At 35.7% G+C, this 19,641-nt stretch overlaps 1 protein-coding gene across 1 annotated transcript; it reads left to right on the top strand.

Annotated features, from left to right (window-relative positions):
- The first annotated feature begins 61 nt into the window (after positions 1–61).
- LOC128022945 (macrophage mannose receptor 1-like) lies at positions 62–19,352 on the top strand. The gene is made up of 6 exons (XM_052610632.1): positions 62–98; positions 176–532; positions 624–957; positions 2,419–2,434; positions 18,509–18,755; positions 19,330–19,352. The coding sequence occupies exons 1-6, from the start codon at positions 62–64 to the stop codon at positions 19,350–19,352; spliced, it is 1,014 nt and encodes a 337-aa protein (XP_052466592.1).
- The last annotated feature ends 289 nt before the right edge of the window (positions 19,353–19,641 follow it).

The following is a 19,641-nucleotide window of genomic DNA, read 5'->3' as shown; positions in this document are numbered from 1 at the left end:
ATATTGGAAATGTGTTTGATTATCTCTCAGAATACAAAAGTGAGGATCTATGTGAGCAGTCATGGACGGGAGTCTGTTTGTGCTGCTTCTGCTGTCAGGTTGGTGTGATCATTTGTAATCTGTATTTATGATGATGTGTTCACATATTAATGTTTTAACATGTTGATTATAACAGGGCTCTTCTGGAGCAGTTCTGCTCTTTCTCGTCAGTATCACTATATAAATGTGAGAATGTCGTGGCCAGAGGCTCAGAGTTACTGCAGAGAGAGATTCACTGATCTGGCTACTGTAGACAGCATGGATGATGTGAACAGGCTGGTAAATATAGTGGATGCTGGATACAGTGGATCAGTGTGGATTGGACTGAAGAGGGGGACACAGAAACGCTGGGGTTGGTCTAATGGAGAAAACACATCTTCTCAGTACTATAACTGGGCTTCGGGACAGCCAGATGGTGGAGATTGTGTAGCTACTGTTTCTGGTGTTTGGCATGATATTTTATGTAGCTATAAGCGATATTTTGTTTGCTATGGTGAGTTACCTGTTCTTTTAAATTTATAACTGTGCCGTTTAACTCAAAAAGAAGAGCTGAGAGTTGATGCCTTCTTTGTGTCCCTCAATAGAAAATGATTCCTACTTTTTGGTATCAACTGCTAAAATCTGGACAGACGCTCGGAGCTACTGCAGACAGCATTACACAGACCTGCCCACAATCCACAACTCTAAGGAAAATAACCAGATAAATAAGATTATTTTATCTGGATGGTACATCTGGATTGGTCTGTTCCTGGACTCTTGGGAATGGTCTGATCAGTGGGATCTGAGATTCAAACACTGGGCAGCAAACCAGCCATCCATGAGTTTTGATAATTGTGTTGGCATGTCAACAACCGATTCTGGCAAATGGTTTCAACAGAGCTGTGATCTACAGCAGCCTTTTGTCTGCTATGGAGGTGAGTTTCCCCCAGTTAACAGAATTAAATGATTCAAACAAGAGGTTTGAAGATCACAGACATTTTCCTTCATTTTGAGCATGACTTCATGTATTTCTCTAGATGACAAGAGAAAACAAATTGTGAGACTGAAAGTGACCTGTGATGGAAAATGCATGTTGAATGATCCTTCACTACAGACGGCTATTCTGAATGAGGTTTGTATCTGTCTTAAACAGTATTTAGTATCAAATTCTGGTGCAACAACAATTTGCCAAGTTTATGCACATCAGTGAAACGGCTGAAGAAGAATGTATTAAATTACCTTAAACCCAACAAGCACTAATCATTTCATCAGTATCATCATTATTATTGCTGGTTTTGTTTATTATTTGGGGCTAAAGATGATATGAAGCCTATGTATGTGACATGATTTGTCAGATTTGATTTGATTCTTTCTTGCTGGTCTTCCAGATAAGTGAAAAGCTGAAGAACATGAGGTTGGAAAGTGAGAGCAAAATAAGCTGGAGAAAGGGGGAAGGTGGAGAGGTGTTTTATCAGGAAAATAACCATGTGGTGAATTTAGATAATAAATGTAATAGGCTTATGTGACATATTTTTATAACCTAAACACAGTTTAAAGAAATATCAAGCAATGCTGTTTTAGCAACTGTAGTAGTAGTAGTATGGAGTTAGAAATGTGTCTTTATTACATGCGAGAAAATAAAAGATCTGAGAGAAAAAAAAAAGTTTGAGAGAAAAAGTTATCACACTGATAGCAAAAAAACATTTCATGAGAGAAAAAAGAATATTTGAGAGAAAAAGTTTTCATGCCAATAGCAAAAAATAATAATATTTGAGACTAAAAAAAGTTTTGAGAGAAAGTATTTTCTCATAGAACATAAAAAAATATACATTTGAAATTTTAAAAATTATTTCTGAGAAAAAAAATCTCTCTCAAAATAGTTTGAAAAAAACTCTCAAATATATATTTTTTGCTATCAGTGTGAAAATATTTTCTCAAAAAAAAAAGTGTTTCTCTCGAAACGCTTTTCTTTGCTCTTGATGCAATTTCTTGCTCTCGTGTCAGGATTTTGCTTTCACTGTGAGAATTGTGTCATGGGCGGGGCCACGTTCCTATTGGCCAGTCGGATTAGCATCGTCTTGTCTTGGGAGTCGAACTGAATCATTACACCATTGTTCGGTTCACCTGCATAGATGCCGCCTCTGCCTTATGGCTAGTTAAGTTGAGCACAGACACTCCAATGTTTGGGTAAGATGATGACACACAGCTGGCTGAGCAAGTTCAGTATCACTGAAGATTAAACATTAAAAAATAGCACTCATATTAATGAATGTGTATTATATTATTTGCTTGCTAATTGCTAGTAAAGCTAACCAGCCATCATGCTAGGTAAACTTGCAAACTCACCTGGTTTATACTATGTTTAAATCAAATGCCAAATTAATGTTTTGATTTAGATAGTTTCACGCCTTATTTAGTGAGTAGTGAGCAGTGATTGATATACCGTTTGAAAGTGTCCCACCTAGTTTTGTTTAAAATAGTCTTTGTATGGTTGTTGCACATGTTTAGCTACACTGCATGTATAGCTCGCAAACTCAGCTACACGGGGCTTATTCTAAATATTTTTTACCATCTAGCCGAGGTCTAGAGCTGACAAGGTAAATTGCAGGTCTAGGACTAACTCTTACATTAGCAACCCACAAATATGTTTGTGCCTGTACTGTCATGGTAATTATTTTTTCTTTTAAATCTTTCAAACGGTATGTCAATCACTGTCTAACGTTAGCTAGTTGTAGGGTTGCCACCTTCCATGCATACTAACGTTAGTTGAAAGTTGTGCGGGAGGTTGTAAGAACAAGCAGTTACTCTTCAGGTGCTTTGAGGCTAGCAAGTGCAAAGGTAGAAACTAGCTCACTACTCACTAAATAAGGCGTGAAATCTAAATCAAAACATTAATTTGGCATTTGATTTAAACATAGTATAAAACAGGTGAGTTTGCAAGTTTACCTAGCATGATGGCTGGTTAGCTTTACTAGCGATTAGCAAGCAAATAATATAATACACATTCATTCATGAATATGAGTGCTATTTCTTAATGTTTAATCTTCAGTGATACTGAACTTGCTCAGCCAGCTGTGTGTCATCATCTTACCCAAACATTGGAGTGTCCGTGCTCAACTTAACTAGCCATAAGGCAGAGGTTGCATCTATGCAGGTGAACCGAACAATGGTGTAATGATTCAGTTCGACTCCCAAGACAAGACGATGCTCACCCGACTGGCCAATAGGAACGTGGCCCCGCCCATGACACAATTCTCACAGTGAAAGCAAAATCCTGACACGAGAGCAAGAAATTGCATCAAGAGCAAAGAAAAGCGTTTCGAGAGAAACACTTTTTTTTTTAGAGAAAATATTTTCACACTGATAGCAAAACATATATATTTGAGAGTTTTTTTCAAAGTATTTTGAGAGAGATTTTTTTTCTCAGAAATAATTTTAAAAATTTCAAATGTATATTTTTTTATGTTCTATGAGAAAATACTTTCTCTCAAAACTTTTTTTAGTCTTGAATATTATTATTTTTTGCTATTGGCATGAAAACTTTTTCTCTCAAATATTCTTTTTTCTCTCATGAAATGTTTTTTTGCTATCAGTGTGATAACTTTTTCTCTCAAACTTTTTTTTTTCTCTCAGATCTTTTATTTTCTCGCATGTAATAAAGAACCAAAACTCACTCCATATTGTAGTAGTAGTATTACAATAATATGATATTAATGATACAATACAATACTGATGAATCTGTAACTTTAGATACAAATATATGCATTCTTAAAAGATTATATGCTATTTTTCTTTTAACCAATTTAATTCCATTATTTTCCTTCAATTCCACTGATTAAATTTTCTTTTAAGTACTGTAGTTTAAATTCACTGTGATTTTTTTTAAACCATAATTCTGTTCTAGTACATGCATAGAAGATTTTGAGCTGTACTATATGCATATTGTCAGACTTTGATCTGTGTTTGTTTTTCATTCTGTGACCCTTCTCCATCAGAGAGGCAAATATTGTCTACGAGGAAGAGAAAATAATAAACATCAGAACCTTCACATTATACAAGCGTATGATAGATAATTTAACATTTATTTAAGCCATGTATACCAAAAATGTAGCAATCTGTGTAAACATTAGATTACCTGAACAATGACATCAGGGAGAGATGCAGTCATCCTAAACTCCACAGTGCCAGTGTCCTGGACATTAGAATCTCCAGAGTTAGAAGAAGTAGATAGAGGTTATATTCTCCTTGCAATATGTCTAGTGCTATAGTCAGTGTCTTCGACACAATACAATATTCCTTTGGGAACAGATAGCCTACTCCCGATCTGTGTAGCATTTTTTTCAAAAATGAGTGCAAACAGTATTTAACTCAGCAACTGGAATGTCATTGATCCTGGACAGGGCATCATGAAATGAATTCCATTGTGAAGTAGGCACTATGAGGTTTTTTATTTTAATTTAATTTTTTTTTAATTCTCTTTTTTTTAAAACTCAGAAGCCACAGAAGAACGGTTTGCTTTTGTCAATAGAGCAGAACACTTTGAAACAACATCTCTGTAGATGACTTTGGACTAATTTGCTTCAAGCCATTTCTTAACATGGTGAAAAATGAGGTTCAGTGTGTGTGATGCACACCTTATGTGTGGCGGGGGAGAAAACTGTCTATCAGAATCTGTGGAGAGAGCCTGCTCAACATCAGTAAATGTCACCTCTTCATCGTCCTCTGACTCCTCATCAGAATCTGATTGTTCTATCATTTTAAAAGCTTTGATAAAATTGGACCTGTTGCCTATCCATCTAACTCTTTTACAAGCTAATGCTGCATTCCCACATACAAAAGTAGATGGATCAATCCAATGTTCTGTAATTCCAAGAAAACTTTTATGCCTCCAAATGTCGGCAGTCGTGGAAATATATTTCCAAACTCTCGTGTGCCTTCTTAAGCTCATTTCCCATATCAGTCCATACTTCCTTATCCAAGTAAGACAAAAATGTTTTTCGATCAGGCGCAGAGCTTCCATTTTACCACACACAGGTATTTAAATAATAAGTAATGAGGTTAATTTATACAGCGCCTTTCCCAAGCTCAGGGACGCTGAACATTGTACACCAAAGCAACAAAAATTGATAACACGGAACAATTTCATTGGACATTTGCCCAATGCAAATAATACAGTTGTAGTGAAGACATAAAAATGGAAAACAAAATGAACAAATACACATGTAAATTAGTGATAGTGTTGATTAAACAAATTAGTTTTGACTTGAATTCACTAAAAGAGGTGACTGTTCTGAGTGCCAGGGGAAGTGAATTCCAAAGTTCGGGCGCAATAGTTCAGGTCAGGTCCTGGAAAAGGACCTGCCACCCATTGAAGATAGCCGGAACCTTGGTACAGAAAGAAGTTCAGAATTAGAAGATCGGAGAGTGCGAGAAGATATATAAGAAGATAGTAGGTCGGTGTAACGCTTTACAATCTTTATAATCATCAGGAAGAAGGAGGTGGGAACCGGCAGACAATCAATACTTTAATTAGAAAATAAACACACAACACAAATAAAAACCAAACACAAACTAAAACCAAGGCCTGGTCCTCTCTCGTCCTTCACTTCCTCGCTCCTCTTTTGTATCCTTCCGATCTCCTCCGTGGAACTCGAGACCGGTGGGTCGAGCAGGTGTCACTCATTTCCAATCACTCCACCTGCCTCGCTCCATTCCCACGGCTTTCAAGCCCCACTTGTCACAGTCGAAAAGATAGGAGGGAGCAAGACCTTTAAGTGCCTTAAAGGTGAGCAGAAGAATTTTGTATTGCACAGGAATAGATACAGGCAACCAGTGAAGATTAAATAAAACAAGGGTTTTACGGCACGTAAGTGTAAGTTAATAATCTGGCAGCAGAATTTTGAATGTACTGCAGACGAACAATGGAGTGGGCTGGTAAGCATGAGAAAAGAGTGTTACAATAGTCTAGGCGAGTGGTAATAAATGCATGCACTAATGATTCCTCATCTTTTCTACTCAGAAAATGATGAAGTTGTGCACTTCAACGTAGTTTAAAAAAAGGAGCTTTGGAGAGTTTGCTAATGTGGTCACCCAAGGTTGGTGATGGGTCTAGAGTGTTCCTGTAGCTCAAGTGGTAGAGCATTGCATTAGCAAGCACAAGGTTGGGGCTTCAAATCCCAGGGAACACATGTTAGGAGAAAATTGTAAGCTTAAATGCAATGTAAGTAGCTTTGGATAAAAGCGTCTGCTAAATGCATTAACTTAATTTTTAATTTAATTTAGAGTGGCACATAAGCTTCTAACAGTAGCCAATGGAAAACTAGAAATAGCATCAAGGTCAAAGCTAGAAACATCAATTAATTTTTTTTATTAGGGATCGGAGACCAATTATTAAAATTTTTGTTTTATTCAAGTTCAGACTGAGAAAATTAGAATGTAGCCAATCATTTAACTAACTGACACATGAAGATAAGGATGTCATCGTAGAATCTGGTTGACAAGAAGTATATATCTGGATGTTATCACCATAACAGTGGTTAAAACCATGACGACAAATTATTTGGCCAAGAGGCTGAATATAAAGGATGAATAATAATGGTCCGATAGCTGGTCCTTGTTTGAGCAGGACAGTAGGAGCTTTGGAATTGTGCAGTGAGATGAAGTATTGCCTATCTGTGAGATATGAGGAGAACCAGGATAATGCAGAACCTGAGATGCCAACTTCTGCAAGGCGAGAGAGTAATGTCTTATGACAAATAGTATCAAAAGCTGAGCTAAGGTCAAGTAATAAAAGAATTGATAAACTGAATCGCCAGAAAGTACTGTAATAGATCATTGATAACCTTTACTAGCGCAGTTTCAGTACTGTGCTGTGTGCGAAAACCACTGAAAAATATCAAAGAGACTGTTGCGATCTAGAAATCACTGCAGCTGAGAGGCAACAGTCTTTTCCATGATTTTAGATACAAATGGCAGGTTAGAGATTGGATGATAGTTGGATAGATTTACAGCACCCAGAATCATTTTTTTTTAAGAATAGGAGTAACAGCAGCAGTCTTGAGTGAAATAGGAACAGTGAAAGAAATGAAAGACATGTTTATGAGGTGTGAGATAGGGGCAGAAATAACAGGGATACAGTGCTTCAGGAGAAAAGTAAGTGCAGGGTCTAGTTGGCTTGAAGAGGAATTTGATTTCTGTATAACACCAGCAATTAGAGATGGATTAGTGAAGTCAAAGTCAATGATTGGGTAGACTGAGTTTGCTCACAATTAGAAACAGTCGGTTCGTCATCAAAATCCCCACATAAAACATGAAGCTTTAGCCCTATTATTAGCTTTGTTTATGATGCTGGAGATATAAGAGCGGGCTGCATTCAAGGCAGTTTTGAAGTTCATGATGTAATCAGAATAGACAAGATGATGGACAGTTACCTATTTTCCAGAAAAGACATTCAAGTTGTCTGCTTTTTGCTTTCATAGCACGAAACTCTGCCTAAAACCAAGGAGAGGAGTGGGACATGGGAACAGACCTTCCAGGATGTTAGAAATAGAAGAATGATATCATAAACCATATATGGACATGTATACAATTTAAAACTTCAGGAACAACAGAGGATGCAACAGAATCAGAAAATGTACTGCTATCAACAGCATGTACATGACTAAAATAGTTATGTTATCAGTGCATTTGGCTGGACAGATTAATGTAAAATATAATAAGCTTGTGGTCAGAGATAGGAATAGCCAGACCACTAATGGAGATGTTATTTAAACCAGATATACAGACCAGATCAAGTGTATGACCATGATTGTGAGTTGGAAAGTTAATGTTCTGAATCAGATCGAAACAGTCCAGCACAATTTATAATATTGACCCATGCAGTGTTTTTTTCTTTTTTTTTTTTTTTTGGCTATTGCTAAAAATATACCCCAGGCACTAATTTGTTAGATAACTTATTAGAAGAGATGTACATGTTGTCACATTTCTTTAAATTGAAAAATATCAATTGAAAAAATTTATTTAAGTAAAAGAATGGAAATAAATTAAAAACAACACACAACTCTGAACCCCAAGTGGATTTATATAAACTGTACAACAGGGTTCCTCAACTGCAAGACTGGCCATCTGGATGTTCTGATTTTAGTTTATAATGTTCATTCTATCTCCAACCAGGAGAGGTTGCTAGTTTCCAGCCGCTCCCTGTATTCATTTCAGTGTTAAGTGCAATTAATAAATGAAAAACTGACCATGAAAACAGCATTTTCCAGTCAAGATGGTAAACAGATTATATTTTTTACAAGTTCAAGGGGATACTTATATGTTTGGAAATCTATTAAGCTATGTGAATCGTCATCACATCACTGCGCACGAACAGTAGGGACGACAGAGTTGCACTTGCCTCAAATTTCAAAGGTAAAATGCATTGGCAACAAAAGGTAAATTTAAGGCCATGTAAACTCTAAAATGATACAGAGAGTCTTAATTATTAAGAGGTCTTAAATTTGGGACAGAAAGACAAGAATTGCAATATAGACTGGTATGTAGATTAAACTTATAGGCTGATTTTACAGAATAAACTTGAGCAACCTGCTGCTGGCAGAGAACGAATTTGCTTTTTCAATAAGCCCTCTGCTATTTTTGCTACATATTTTTAAATGTGAACCAGTGGTAACTGGTAACAGCAGTGAGGTTCTAGTATGCAGAGAGGAATAAATTATTATTATTATTATTAAATAAATAAATAGGAAACTCAGCTGCAAACATACTGTGAATATTTTTCCTATTGAAAGGTGGCAGAATTTTTGGGTATTCGATAGTATTAGTTTATATCACTAATATCTTCCAAATGAGCTTTTTCCCAGTTTCGACCAGTGGAGTGATGCATCAGGCATGTGCATACATAGACATCAAAGGGGGCTTGAGCACCTGCCCTTTTTATTCCTGGAGAGAAAGTGCCCTTTTTTCTGGGGTGCTTTTTTTTTTTAATAATGTATATTCCTGTTTGCGCACAGCTTCCCTGTCAAACAAATATATTTACTGAAGAATAGTATATCTAAATATCAGGTCAGGAGTTCTGAAACGCTCATCGAGCTGATGATACTGCGCATGTGTGATTCAGTGTGAAGCAGACTGACTCACAGCTCGTCTGAAACGAACTGGTTCTTTTGGTGATTGATTCTGAACTGATTCTGTGCTTATGTTATAAGCGCCGGTAAACTGAAGGCTTGAATTAAGGGCAGTCATCGCTAATGACATTACATCGAGCGCAAAAGAACCGGTGAACCGTTTTTTTTTTCAACTGGTTTATTTGATCGAATTGTCCGAAAGAACCGCGGTTCACTTGAGCACCTGCTCCTTTGCCCCAAAAGTGCCCTTTTGTCAAAGCAAAATTTCCTCGAATTTTTTTTGTAATAACATACCCTTTTGTCAACGCCCAATCATATTATTACAATTTATTAATAATAATTTAGTAGTAAATAAAATGACCAATATGATGACCTTTCACCTTACCGGGAAAATTCCTCAGGCCGCACGCGGATTTTTAATTGCTCAAAGATATTTTCAACACCGCAGCAGCTAGTAACTGGTGTTTCATTCTCAGCGAAGTGATTTTGATGTTTATTTACTTATTATTATTTTACAAGAACGATGTGATGTGAGAACATGAAGTATGTTACTGTGTGTAGCCTGTAGTAGTAACACTAGCGTGCTGTTTGAGGGAGAAAGGTTTCACAGGCATCGAAGGGTCTGGTCTTTTTTATGTTATTTGACTAAACTTTTATTATATTACAGTACTTATTTATTTTTTAACACGTTGAGTGCCTTAAAAATAATTATCACAACACTGGTTAGGCTTATTCAGGTTTTCTCATTCTCTGAATTATCATTATAAAAATAAAAACAATTCAGGAATTAATTATATAATTATATTTTAAACGTGACGCAAATATATATTTTTTCTACAACAGTGCTTTCAACAGCAAGACCACTTTAGCCTGTAAACTCAATAATATCTCTGGAAATAAATGTAAAAATATCAGTGTCAATAAAAAATGCATGATATACCTGACATCAAAGTGCAGTGTGAAGGAGATGAATAACAAATGTAGCCTGTCATTTGTTTACATTGCAAAGGTGTTCAATTTTAGATGATAACAACTACAACAGTAATAATAATATTAATCACTATATTCCAGTGGATCAGTTTTTTTATATTTTGTATCAATATTTAAGGTGGACTTATTGATTAGGTGCAAGAGTAGTAGTGATGGTTAAAATAATAGTTTAATGTTGAAACAGAGATGAAAAAGCCATCAGGTTGGGACAATTTAAGACATTTCAGTTTCTAATGCCAGAGCTATTATTATTGTAAACTTAAAATTGTCTTCTCTATTGTTTCTTTGCATCAAAGCATTTGCTGCTGTATCAATACATAACCATCCATATCGATACGTGAATCCGCAAGGAATGCATCACAATATATTGCTGTATTGATATTTTGAACAGCGCCATTTAAAACCTTGTTCCATGTGCCCCTTTTATACTTTGAGCACCTGCCCTTCCAAAGGTCTCTGCACGGCCCTGTGATGCATGGTCCAAAAATGAAAATGAGCTGTTTGAATATGAAAATTTACTAATGTCTTGTCACATCTTGTAACATCTGCCTTTGAGCAAAAGCATTAGCTTTTTGGATAATGCAGCAATGTTTTTAAGTTTAAATGTTACCAGAAATGTGATGGTGTGTTCAGGCGGCTCAGACTCTGTGTCACACGTTTCTGTAATGGTTCACTTTCTGTTCTAGACTGTTATGAATGAATCTGTGAAATAAATACGTTTTGTTTTATTGTGTGAAAGCTTTAAGCTTCTAGTAAACATATAGGCAAGTGATGGGGGGTTCTTTAGGATAAAACGGCTAAACTGGTCCACATTAGAGTTTATTCTGTCATAACCAAGAACTGAGACGAACATGTAAAGTGACCAAAGATACATTCGTTTAGTTTTACTTGGCATTTTGGGGCTAGGTTTACCTTTAAATTTATCCATTTAGTGGATACTTTTATCCAAAGTGACTTACAGTGCAATCAGGCAAATACATTTTTTACCAGTACGTGTGTTCCCTGGGAACAGAACCCACAAACATTTGCGCTGCTAACACAATGCTCTACCACTGAGTCACAGGAGCACGATACCTGAAATAGGGTTACCTGAAATAACCAGAGAGTGTTGCAAAGGAGCTGTCTACAGTATAACCCTGCTGAGGTAGCAGCTAAAATTCTTTCTGTAAAAAATATAAAAGATTTACAAAGAAAATATCTGAGTTAAGGAATAAGGGTTTTATGTCTGACAGTAATTTAATCCAAAATAATGTTAATGGATGTTAAATGACAGATCTGCCAGCATGTCAGCAATCAGCATGATGTCTTAATAGATTAAAACATTTGGAATAATTAAGATTTTATGTTTGTTTTTTTAAATAAGTCTCTAAGTGAAAGTCAAGACATTTGCCAAGTATGGTAACCAATACTCAGAGCTCTGCATTTAACCCATCCAAGTGCACACACACAACAGTGAGAAGTGAACATACCCCAAGAGCAATGGGAAGCTATATAACCAGCACCTGGGGGTTCACAGCCTTGCTCAAGGGCATTCAGCTATGGGTATTGAGGGTGGAAGAAAGCACTGTTTTAATGTGCTGCTCAAATATTATCTGTAATGTTTATAATTGTGAATTAAAATGTTAAAATAAATAGAAGTGGGGGTAGATGAAGTAAATTTGATCTCCAGAGTACATTCATAAATAAGATAAAAAATGTTCATGTTTCCTCTTTATGTTAAAGACTTTTGAAACAAACAATGTTGCAACACTTATTGGTCTCCTCTAAACAACAATGCAAATAATAATAATGTTATGATGATAATAATAACAATTATAATTATGTAATGCTCTTGGTCGTGTCAGACATGTGTGTTCCTAGTTTTCCCTCTTGTGTCATTATGCCCATGTTTGGTTCCCTTATTTGGTCATGTTCCTGTCCTCGTTTAGTTTAAATGTCATTTTGTGTTCTGTTTTCTGTTGTTCCATGCTTTGTGTTTATTAAACACACAGGATTTTGCATCACTCCTTGTCTCCTCGCTCCTTCGTTCCCCAAGTGTGGTTTGTGAAAGAACAGAGGACCAAAACAGTAAGTGTCGCCCCTTTTAGCGTGTTCTTGTAGACTTTTGTTTTTCTGTTGTTCTCCCTGCGCTATGAGGACCATCCTGTTGTCAAGCCCACCAGCCCCAGCTCTCACAAGCCCGCCATCCACACCAGAATCAGCTTCATCCCCAGAGCTTGCTCTAGTAAGGGCTCTTGTCTCCACTTCCAGGCCAGCGAGGGCTCCTGAGAATTGATACTTTCCTTGCGTCTCTCAATAGGAAGTGATGGATACATAATGGTAAAAACTTCAAATCTGGAGTGACATTCAGAGCTACTGCACAGAAGAATTTAAAATAATAAATGTAATAGATATATTTAACATACTTTGTAGTATACAATATAATTAACAACATTAATTAATTTAACTTTAGCTACAAATATATTTTTATTTATTTCCTTTCATTTCTTTATTAAATTGACCACTTAATACTCCAGTTTAAATTTACAAAGTAAATATTTTTGTAAAATAAACATTTCTAAGGTTCTAATATGCAGAGAAGAATTTGATATACAAGTATGCCTTTACTTTATATAAATAATATATCATTGGCATAACAAATGTATAGGAAGTTCACCTGCAATCATACTGTGAATATTTTTCCAAATGAAAGGTGGCAGAATGTTTTGGTATTCGATAGTATTATTTTACACGACTTCTCCCAAACAGTTTCGGAAATCTTCAAAATGAGAGCTTTTTCCCAGTTTCGACCAGTGGAGTGATGCATTGGTCCAAAAATGAAAATGAGCTATTTGAATATGAAAATTTACTAATGTCTTGTCACAAAATTAGCATGATTTTATTCTGTTACATCTGCATTTGAGCAAAAGCAACTGCACTTTAATTAATGTTCTTTAAGTTTATATGTTAACAGAAGTGTGTTGGTGTGTTCAGGTGGGTCAGACACTTTGTCACACGTTTTAGTAATGGCTTACTTTCTGTTCCAGACTGTTATGAAGGAATCTAAGAAATAAATATGTCTTGTCTTAATGTGTGAAAGTTGAAAGCATCCTAAACATATAGGCAAGGGGCGAGGGGTTCTTTCGACTAAACGGCTAAAGTTCTGGTCCACACATTAGCTTATTCTGTTGAAGCCAAGAACTGAGACAAGCATGTAAAGTGACCAAAGACGAAAGTTTGTTTTGTTTTACTAGCCGTTTTGGGGCAGGGTCATCTGAAATAACCAGAGAGTGTTGCAATGTCACTCTTGTAGATGTCCATGACCCTCTGAAGTGACCGTACCAGCTGAAAGTTTCTCTGTAAAAATAGAAGATTTATAAAAACTGAGGTAAGAAATTACAATTTTACTTCTGACTGTAATTGAATTTAAGAGCATTTAATTTATAACAGTCAAAGGTTTTGAATAATTAAGACTTTTTATATTTTTGAAAGAAGTCTCTTATGCTCGCCAAGGCTGTGTTTATTCAATAAGGACAGTAATATTGTGAAATATTATAACAAATTAATATGACGGCTTTCTATTTTAATACATTTTCAAATTTTATTAATTCTTGTAATGCAAATTTGAATTTTCAGGTGCCTTTACTCCAGTCTTCAGTGTCACATAATCCTTCAGATATCATTCTAATATTCTGCTCAGTTTATACTCTTATTTTTATTATTGTGAACTAAATTGTTTAAACTGCATTAGGAGTGGGGGGGGGGTAACAGGAAGTAAAACTGATTTCCAGAGTACATCCATATACCCAATATCTAGAATATTTATGTTATCTCTTTATGTTATTGACATTTTAAACTATCATCTAGGTTTTATTGGTTCTAAACAACAATGTAAATAATAAAAATAAAAGTAACAATAATAATTTGAGTTGACTGGCATGGAGAATGTTTGTTCTTTTGTAGAAAAAAATTCTGCTCTATCTTCGAGATGCTCTTTTTTTGCCCAAGATGCTTTGTGATGAGATGAGACATGCAAAACTGAAAATAAGCTATTTGAATATGAAAATTACTGGTATCTTGTCAACGCAAAAATCAGCATATAGCACCTCATAGAACCACCTCATCTTATTCTGATGCTCATACTGACGTTTGAATGTTGATAGAAGTGTAATTTTGGGTGGATTGTTTATACAGTTGGTTTCACACAGAGTCTGTGTACTTCGTAAAAGATTTGATGTCACTAACCTGAACAAGTAACATGTACATTTATTCATGAGGCAGACTTAAAAACATGCAATTTATCATAAGAACCAATAATATTTACAGTACGCAATGCCGCGTTAAGCCTTTGAGGGGCCCTGCGCTAATGCAGCGAGGGCCCCCACCCCCCTTTATTCGCCGGTTATATTCAATGACCAAAGAGCGTGCACATTCTGAACTGTACGCGCATTCATGCAATAAAAATAATCAAACTCAATGTGCATGTCATAATCCCATTGTAGGCTAAAAATTATTTACATAAATTAAAAAATATTATTGAGTAATAATCTTACAAATCAGAAACAGCCCAGCAAATAAAATGAATTAGTAACACTTTAGAAAAATGGTCCATTAGTTAATGTTAGTTAACTACTTTAGTTAACATGATCTAAGCAAGAACAATCCTTCTACGGCATTTATTACTCTTAGTTGATGTTAATTTCAACATTTACTAATGCATTATTCAAATAAAAAGTTGTGCTGGTTAACATTAGTTAATTCACTGTGAATAAACATGAACCAACAACGAATAACTGTATTTTCATTAACTAATATTAACAAAGATTAATAAATACAGTAATGTATTGTTCATTGTTTGTTCATATTAATTAATCTGCACCACTATTCTAAAGTTTTACCAATTATTTAAATGTCACTCACCACTTCTTCATGTAGCCTATGCATGTTTTTTTTTTTTTTAAAGAGAATATAACAGAGTGTGGGATGCCTTTGGTGCTTTAATTTGGTTTTCAAAAATGAGGCCTAAGTTAAATAATATGCTAGAAGTAAAAAAAAATTAAATGCATAGGCTAATTTTGCTTCTCTGTTTGTTTCTCTGTTTAACAACAGTAACTTACAATAGTGAAAGACCTCTTCCCTCAGGTAGATTGTATGTTTACTAGCTGGATGTTGTGTTTTATGATCAGTAGTCACGTCTCAGCATTCACCTAAACTGATTTGCAGAAATCAAAACATAAGTCCCACTCGCTGCGATGCAGGAGCATGTTGCAACCTGTTTTTATACAGTCAATGGTCTTAAACCCTACTGGACCGGCTACATTCGGAATTCAAGCAATGATTTGTAAAATGAAATAATTCATTTGTTATTTGTATGAAGGTCATTCTGCGTATGCCAGCAAAAATTGGACTGACTGATTTCCGAATATCTTTCATACAAAATGCTTCTCTGATGCTTTAAATAATAGATGATTCTGCAGCCTATTATACGAAACAGTCGGCAACCCTATATTTAAGGCAGGGGCCCCTAGAGTTCAGGGCACTGGACTGCACCCCATATCACCTATTAGGATAGTTTTAGGATTAGTTTAACAAACGGAAAATTTGATTTTGGCGCGATTTCTCATTTTTCATTTGGGGCTTGCAAATGGTTTTATGGCTTCAATATTTAATTTGCACTTGTTATTTATTTCATAAATTTAACTTTATTAATTTTCACAATTATTTATTCATGTCACACACACATACCTAGTGCCTTTTGCCTACCATTGGGAGAATATTAATACAATACTACAACCTAGAAATAAATTTAAAGGGGTCACTGTGAACAGTGAACGGTGGTTACAGACACAATCTCACTGACTCTTATTCTGCCTGAAAGAATGAAAAGACCATACTGAAAGTGCAGCGATTCGACCAATCAGATGAAAGGAGCGTTTCAGCACCAGCCAGAAGTGCGAATGAAATATTGAAGTGATAAACCAATTTGTAAACACCACACAATAAAATTAGAAATCGAGCCAAAATCAATGAATAACCAAGCCATTTTTCCATTTCTCGTTATTGCATTCCAAATAGGAAATGAAATGAAAACGTACACGGACCCAACAACACCAAAGTCATGGGTTTGATTCCCAGGGAATGCAGAAACTGGTCTTGGACTCATATGTACTGTATACTGTAGATGGAATAACTTGAAAGTCATAAATTGGATAAATTGCCTTCGATCAAATGTTTCATAGTGACGATGTGCACCTTAGTCACTTCTTGCAGATCTGTGACAGAGAAAACTTATGTTTAATCATCTCTTATTAGAATCCAGCAGAGAGGATCTGTGTGAACAGTCATGGATGGGAGTCTGCTTGTGCTGCTTCTGCTGTCAGGTTGGTGTGATCATTAAGTTGTCTTAAAAAAGCCAATTTACTGAAATATTTAAACAACTTCTTCTTCAACCAAATTTTTAAATGTATCTCCTCCTAGACTTTTAAAAGCTACAACCAACCAATTTCTGGTCAGACCATAAGACTGGTCTGACTCGGGTTTTTATATCTTTTCTAACTTATCTGGCTTACGGTTTTCATAAACCAGACTATCATAACCCATAGACTATGAAAATCCCATAGACTTTCATTCTGGGGGTGAAAACTTTTATATAATAAGACTGATTATGTATTTAAGCTGTCTATTGCTATTGCAAAGCTTAACAACAAAACTAAAACAAAGACTATAGAATACCCATTACATGTCACTCGTATAGTTTTGAATGGGGAAAAATGCAACGCTCAATATGGTCGCTCAATTGCAGGAAGCTCCACCTTCTGAATTAAAGAGCCAATCGCTGATCGGCAAAGTCATTGCCTCACTGCAGCTGCCTTTAGAAGCATCAAGGTTGCTATAGAAACAGTCAGCGCTCTGAGATGTGTCCGTAGGACTGCGCATGTGCACTGACTGATCTAGCCTGAGAAATAAGATTTTTATAACATTATTAGAGCAAAGGTAACAATATTTATGACACAGTTGTTGTCAAATTTCTTTGATGATTTCAAATATGAAATTCAATCCTAAGATTAGAGAACAATTTTTGAGAATTTTATGTTTACCCATTCAAAGAGATAGGAGCTGCACTTGGATGCCTGAGAGGCGTTTCAAAGATGGCTGTGCCGAGTGACATGACTTGTCCTAAAGAGACTTTGGCAAAAATCAGCTGATTGACTGCTTTTACTGGTCTTAGCTGATTTTTAGCTGTTTTTGACTGAATCAGCTGGTTTTAGGTGGTAAACATGATAATCATGCTAGCATCATGCTAGAAACATGTTAATCATGCTAGAATCATGCTAGAAACATGCTAACAAAATGCAAGTAGCTTGCTAATCGTGTTAACAACATGCTAGTCACTTTGCTAATCATGCTAGAGAAATGCTAAAAATGATAGTAATTTGCCAATCATGGTAATCATGTTCATAATGTTATAATCGTGTTAACAACATGCTAATAAACTTGCTAAGCATGCTAGAAACATGCTAGCAACATTTAAATATCCTAACAAAATGCTACCGACTTGTTAAACATGTCGGAAACACGCCAGCATCGTGCTAATCGTGCTAATAACATGTTAATAATGCTAGAATCATGTACATGTTAGTACCTTGCTAATCATGCTATAATCATGTTAACAACATGCTAGTAACTTTCTAATCATGCTAGAAAAATGCTAGATACTTTTTAAACATGTTAGAATCAGGCCACCGTTATAGTAACATGCTACTAATGCTAGAATCATGCTTGTAATATTATTAATCATGATTACAAAACATGAAAGTAACATGCTAATCATGTTAGAAACATGCTAATAATGTGCTAATCATGCTAACACCGTGCGTATACCAAAAAAATAATGATAGAATGACGCTAGCAACATGTTAGTGACTTGCCAATTGTTAACAACATTCTAGTAACACGCTATTAACTTGCTAATCATGCTAGCCACATGCTAATAATGTTAGCAACATTCTAGTTACATGCTAATCAAGCTAAAACATATTAGCAAAACGTTGCTAGTCATGCTAGAAACAGCCTTGCAACCACTGCAGGTACCCTAACAATAACTTTTACACCTATCCATTTTTCTGCCTTGAAAACATCAGACTTTAATCTTTATCTGTAATCTTTTAACCTATTTTAATTTTCAAACTACTTCAATTGGAAAAAATTCTGACTGCAATCTTATAAAACTACCCCAAACTTTCTGGCTAGGCATTTTCAAGCCAACTTAAACTTTATCTACAAACATTACTCATCTAGTTTGTAATCTGTATGTATCATAATTTGTTCACATAAAGATTTTTAACATGTTGATTTTAACAGGAATCTTCTGGAGCAGTTCTGCTATTTATCGAGAGTATCACTATATAAATGTGAGTATGTCGTGGCCAGAGGCTCAGAGTTACTGCAGATCGAAGTACACTGATCTGGCTACTGTAGACAGTATGGTTGATGTGAACAAGATGATAAATATAGTGGATGCTGGATACAGTGGATCAGTGTGGATTGGACTGAAGAGGGGGACACAGAAACGCTGGGGTTGGTCTAATGGAGAAAATACAACTTCTCAGTACTATAACTGGGCTTCAGGACAGCCAGATGAGGGTGCATATTGTGTATCATCTTATTATGGGTCTTGGTATGATATGCCATGCAACCATTTCCGGTATTTTACATGCTATACAGGTGAGTTCTTGTAAAATAATAAATGCACAGTTGAAGACGGAAAAGAAGAGCTTCAAACTGATTTTCTTACTTGGCATCTCTCAACAGGAAACACTACATACATGATAAGATCTGCTAAAACATGGAGTGATGCTCAGAGCTACTGCAGACAGTATTACACAGACCTGCCCACCATTCGCAACTCTGTGGAAAATAACCAGATAAATAATATCCTTTTATCTGGATATTACATCTGGATTGGTTTGTTCCTGGACTCTTGGGAATGGTCTGATAAATGGATCCTCTTCTTCAGACACTGGGCAGCAGTTCAACCATCCATGAGTTCAGGATCTGATGACTGTGTTGGCATGTCAAGAACTAATTCTGGCAGATGGGCTCAATACAGCTGTGATCTACAGAGTCCTTTTATCTGCCATGGAAGTGAGCATCTAATAAATTATCATGTTAGACAGAATGCCTTATTATTTCTCCAGTGTTCTGTTCTACCATTTAGGTTGTGCATCACTATATTCATAACAGTGACTGTGATTTCCACCATAACAATGTGCTGATTGACAGCCATCAAACATATAGACTAAAAATTAGTCTAGAGAAAGTGAGCAAATGATGCTCCTTTTAAAATCAACAAAGCTGTGACTGAGTTTATAACAACCGGATCTCATGAGAAAACGTAACTATTTTCTGAGTTGACAATTTTATATGTATCCATTTTATTTGACAGAAGTATATGAAAAGTATGAAGGCATATTGTGAATGAAAGCATGAATACAGTGTCACCACCAGTTTTTCGAAAAGCAACAGTGTG

This window comes from Carassius gibelio, chromosome A2 (assembly GCF_023724105.1).
Source record: "Carassius gibelio isolate Cgi1373 ecotype wild population from Czech Republic chromosome A2, carGib1.2-hapl.c, whole genome shotgun sequence".
Classification (NCBI taxonomy): domain Eukaryota; kingdom Metazoa; phylum Chordata; class Actinopteri; order Cypriniformes; family Cyprinidae; genus Carassius; species Carassius gibelio.
The sequence above is the reverse complement of the archived record's forward strand: the minus strand, read 5'-3'. Positions and strand labels throughout refer to the sequence as shown.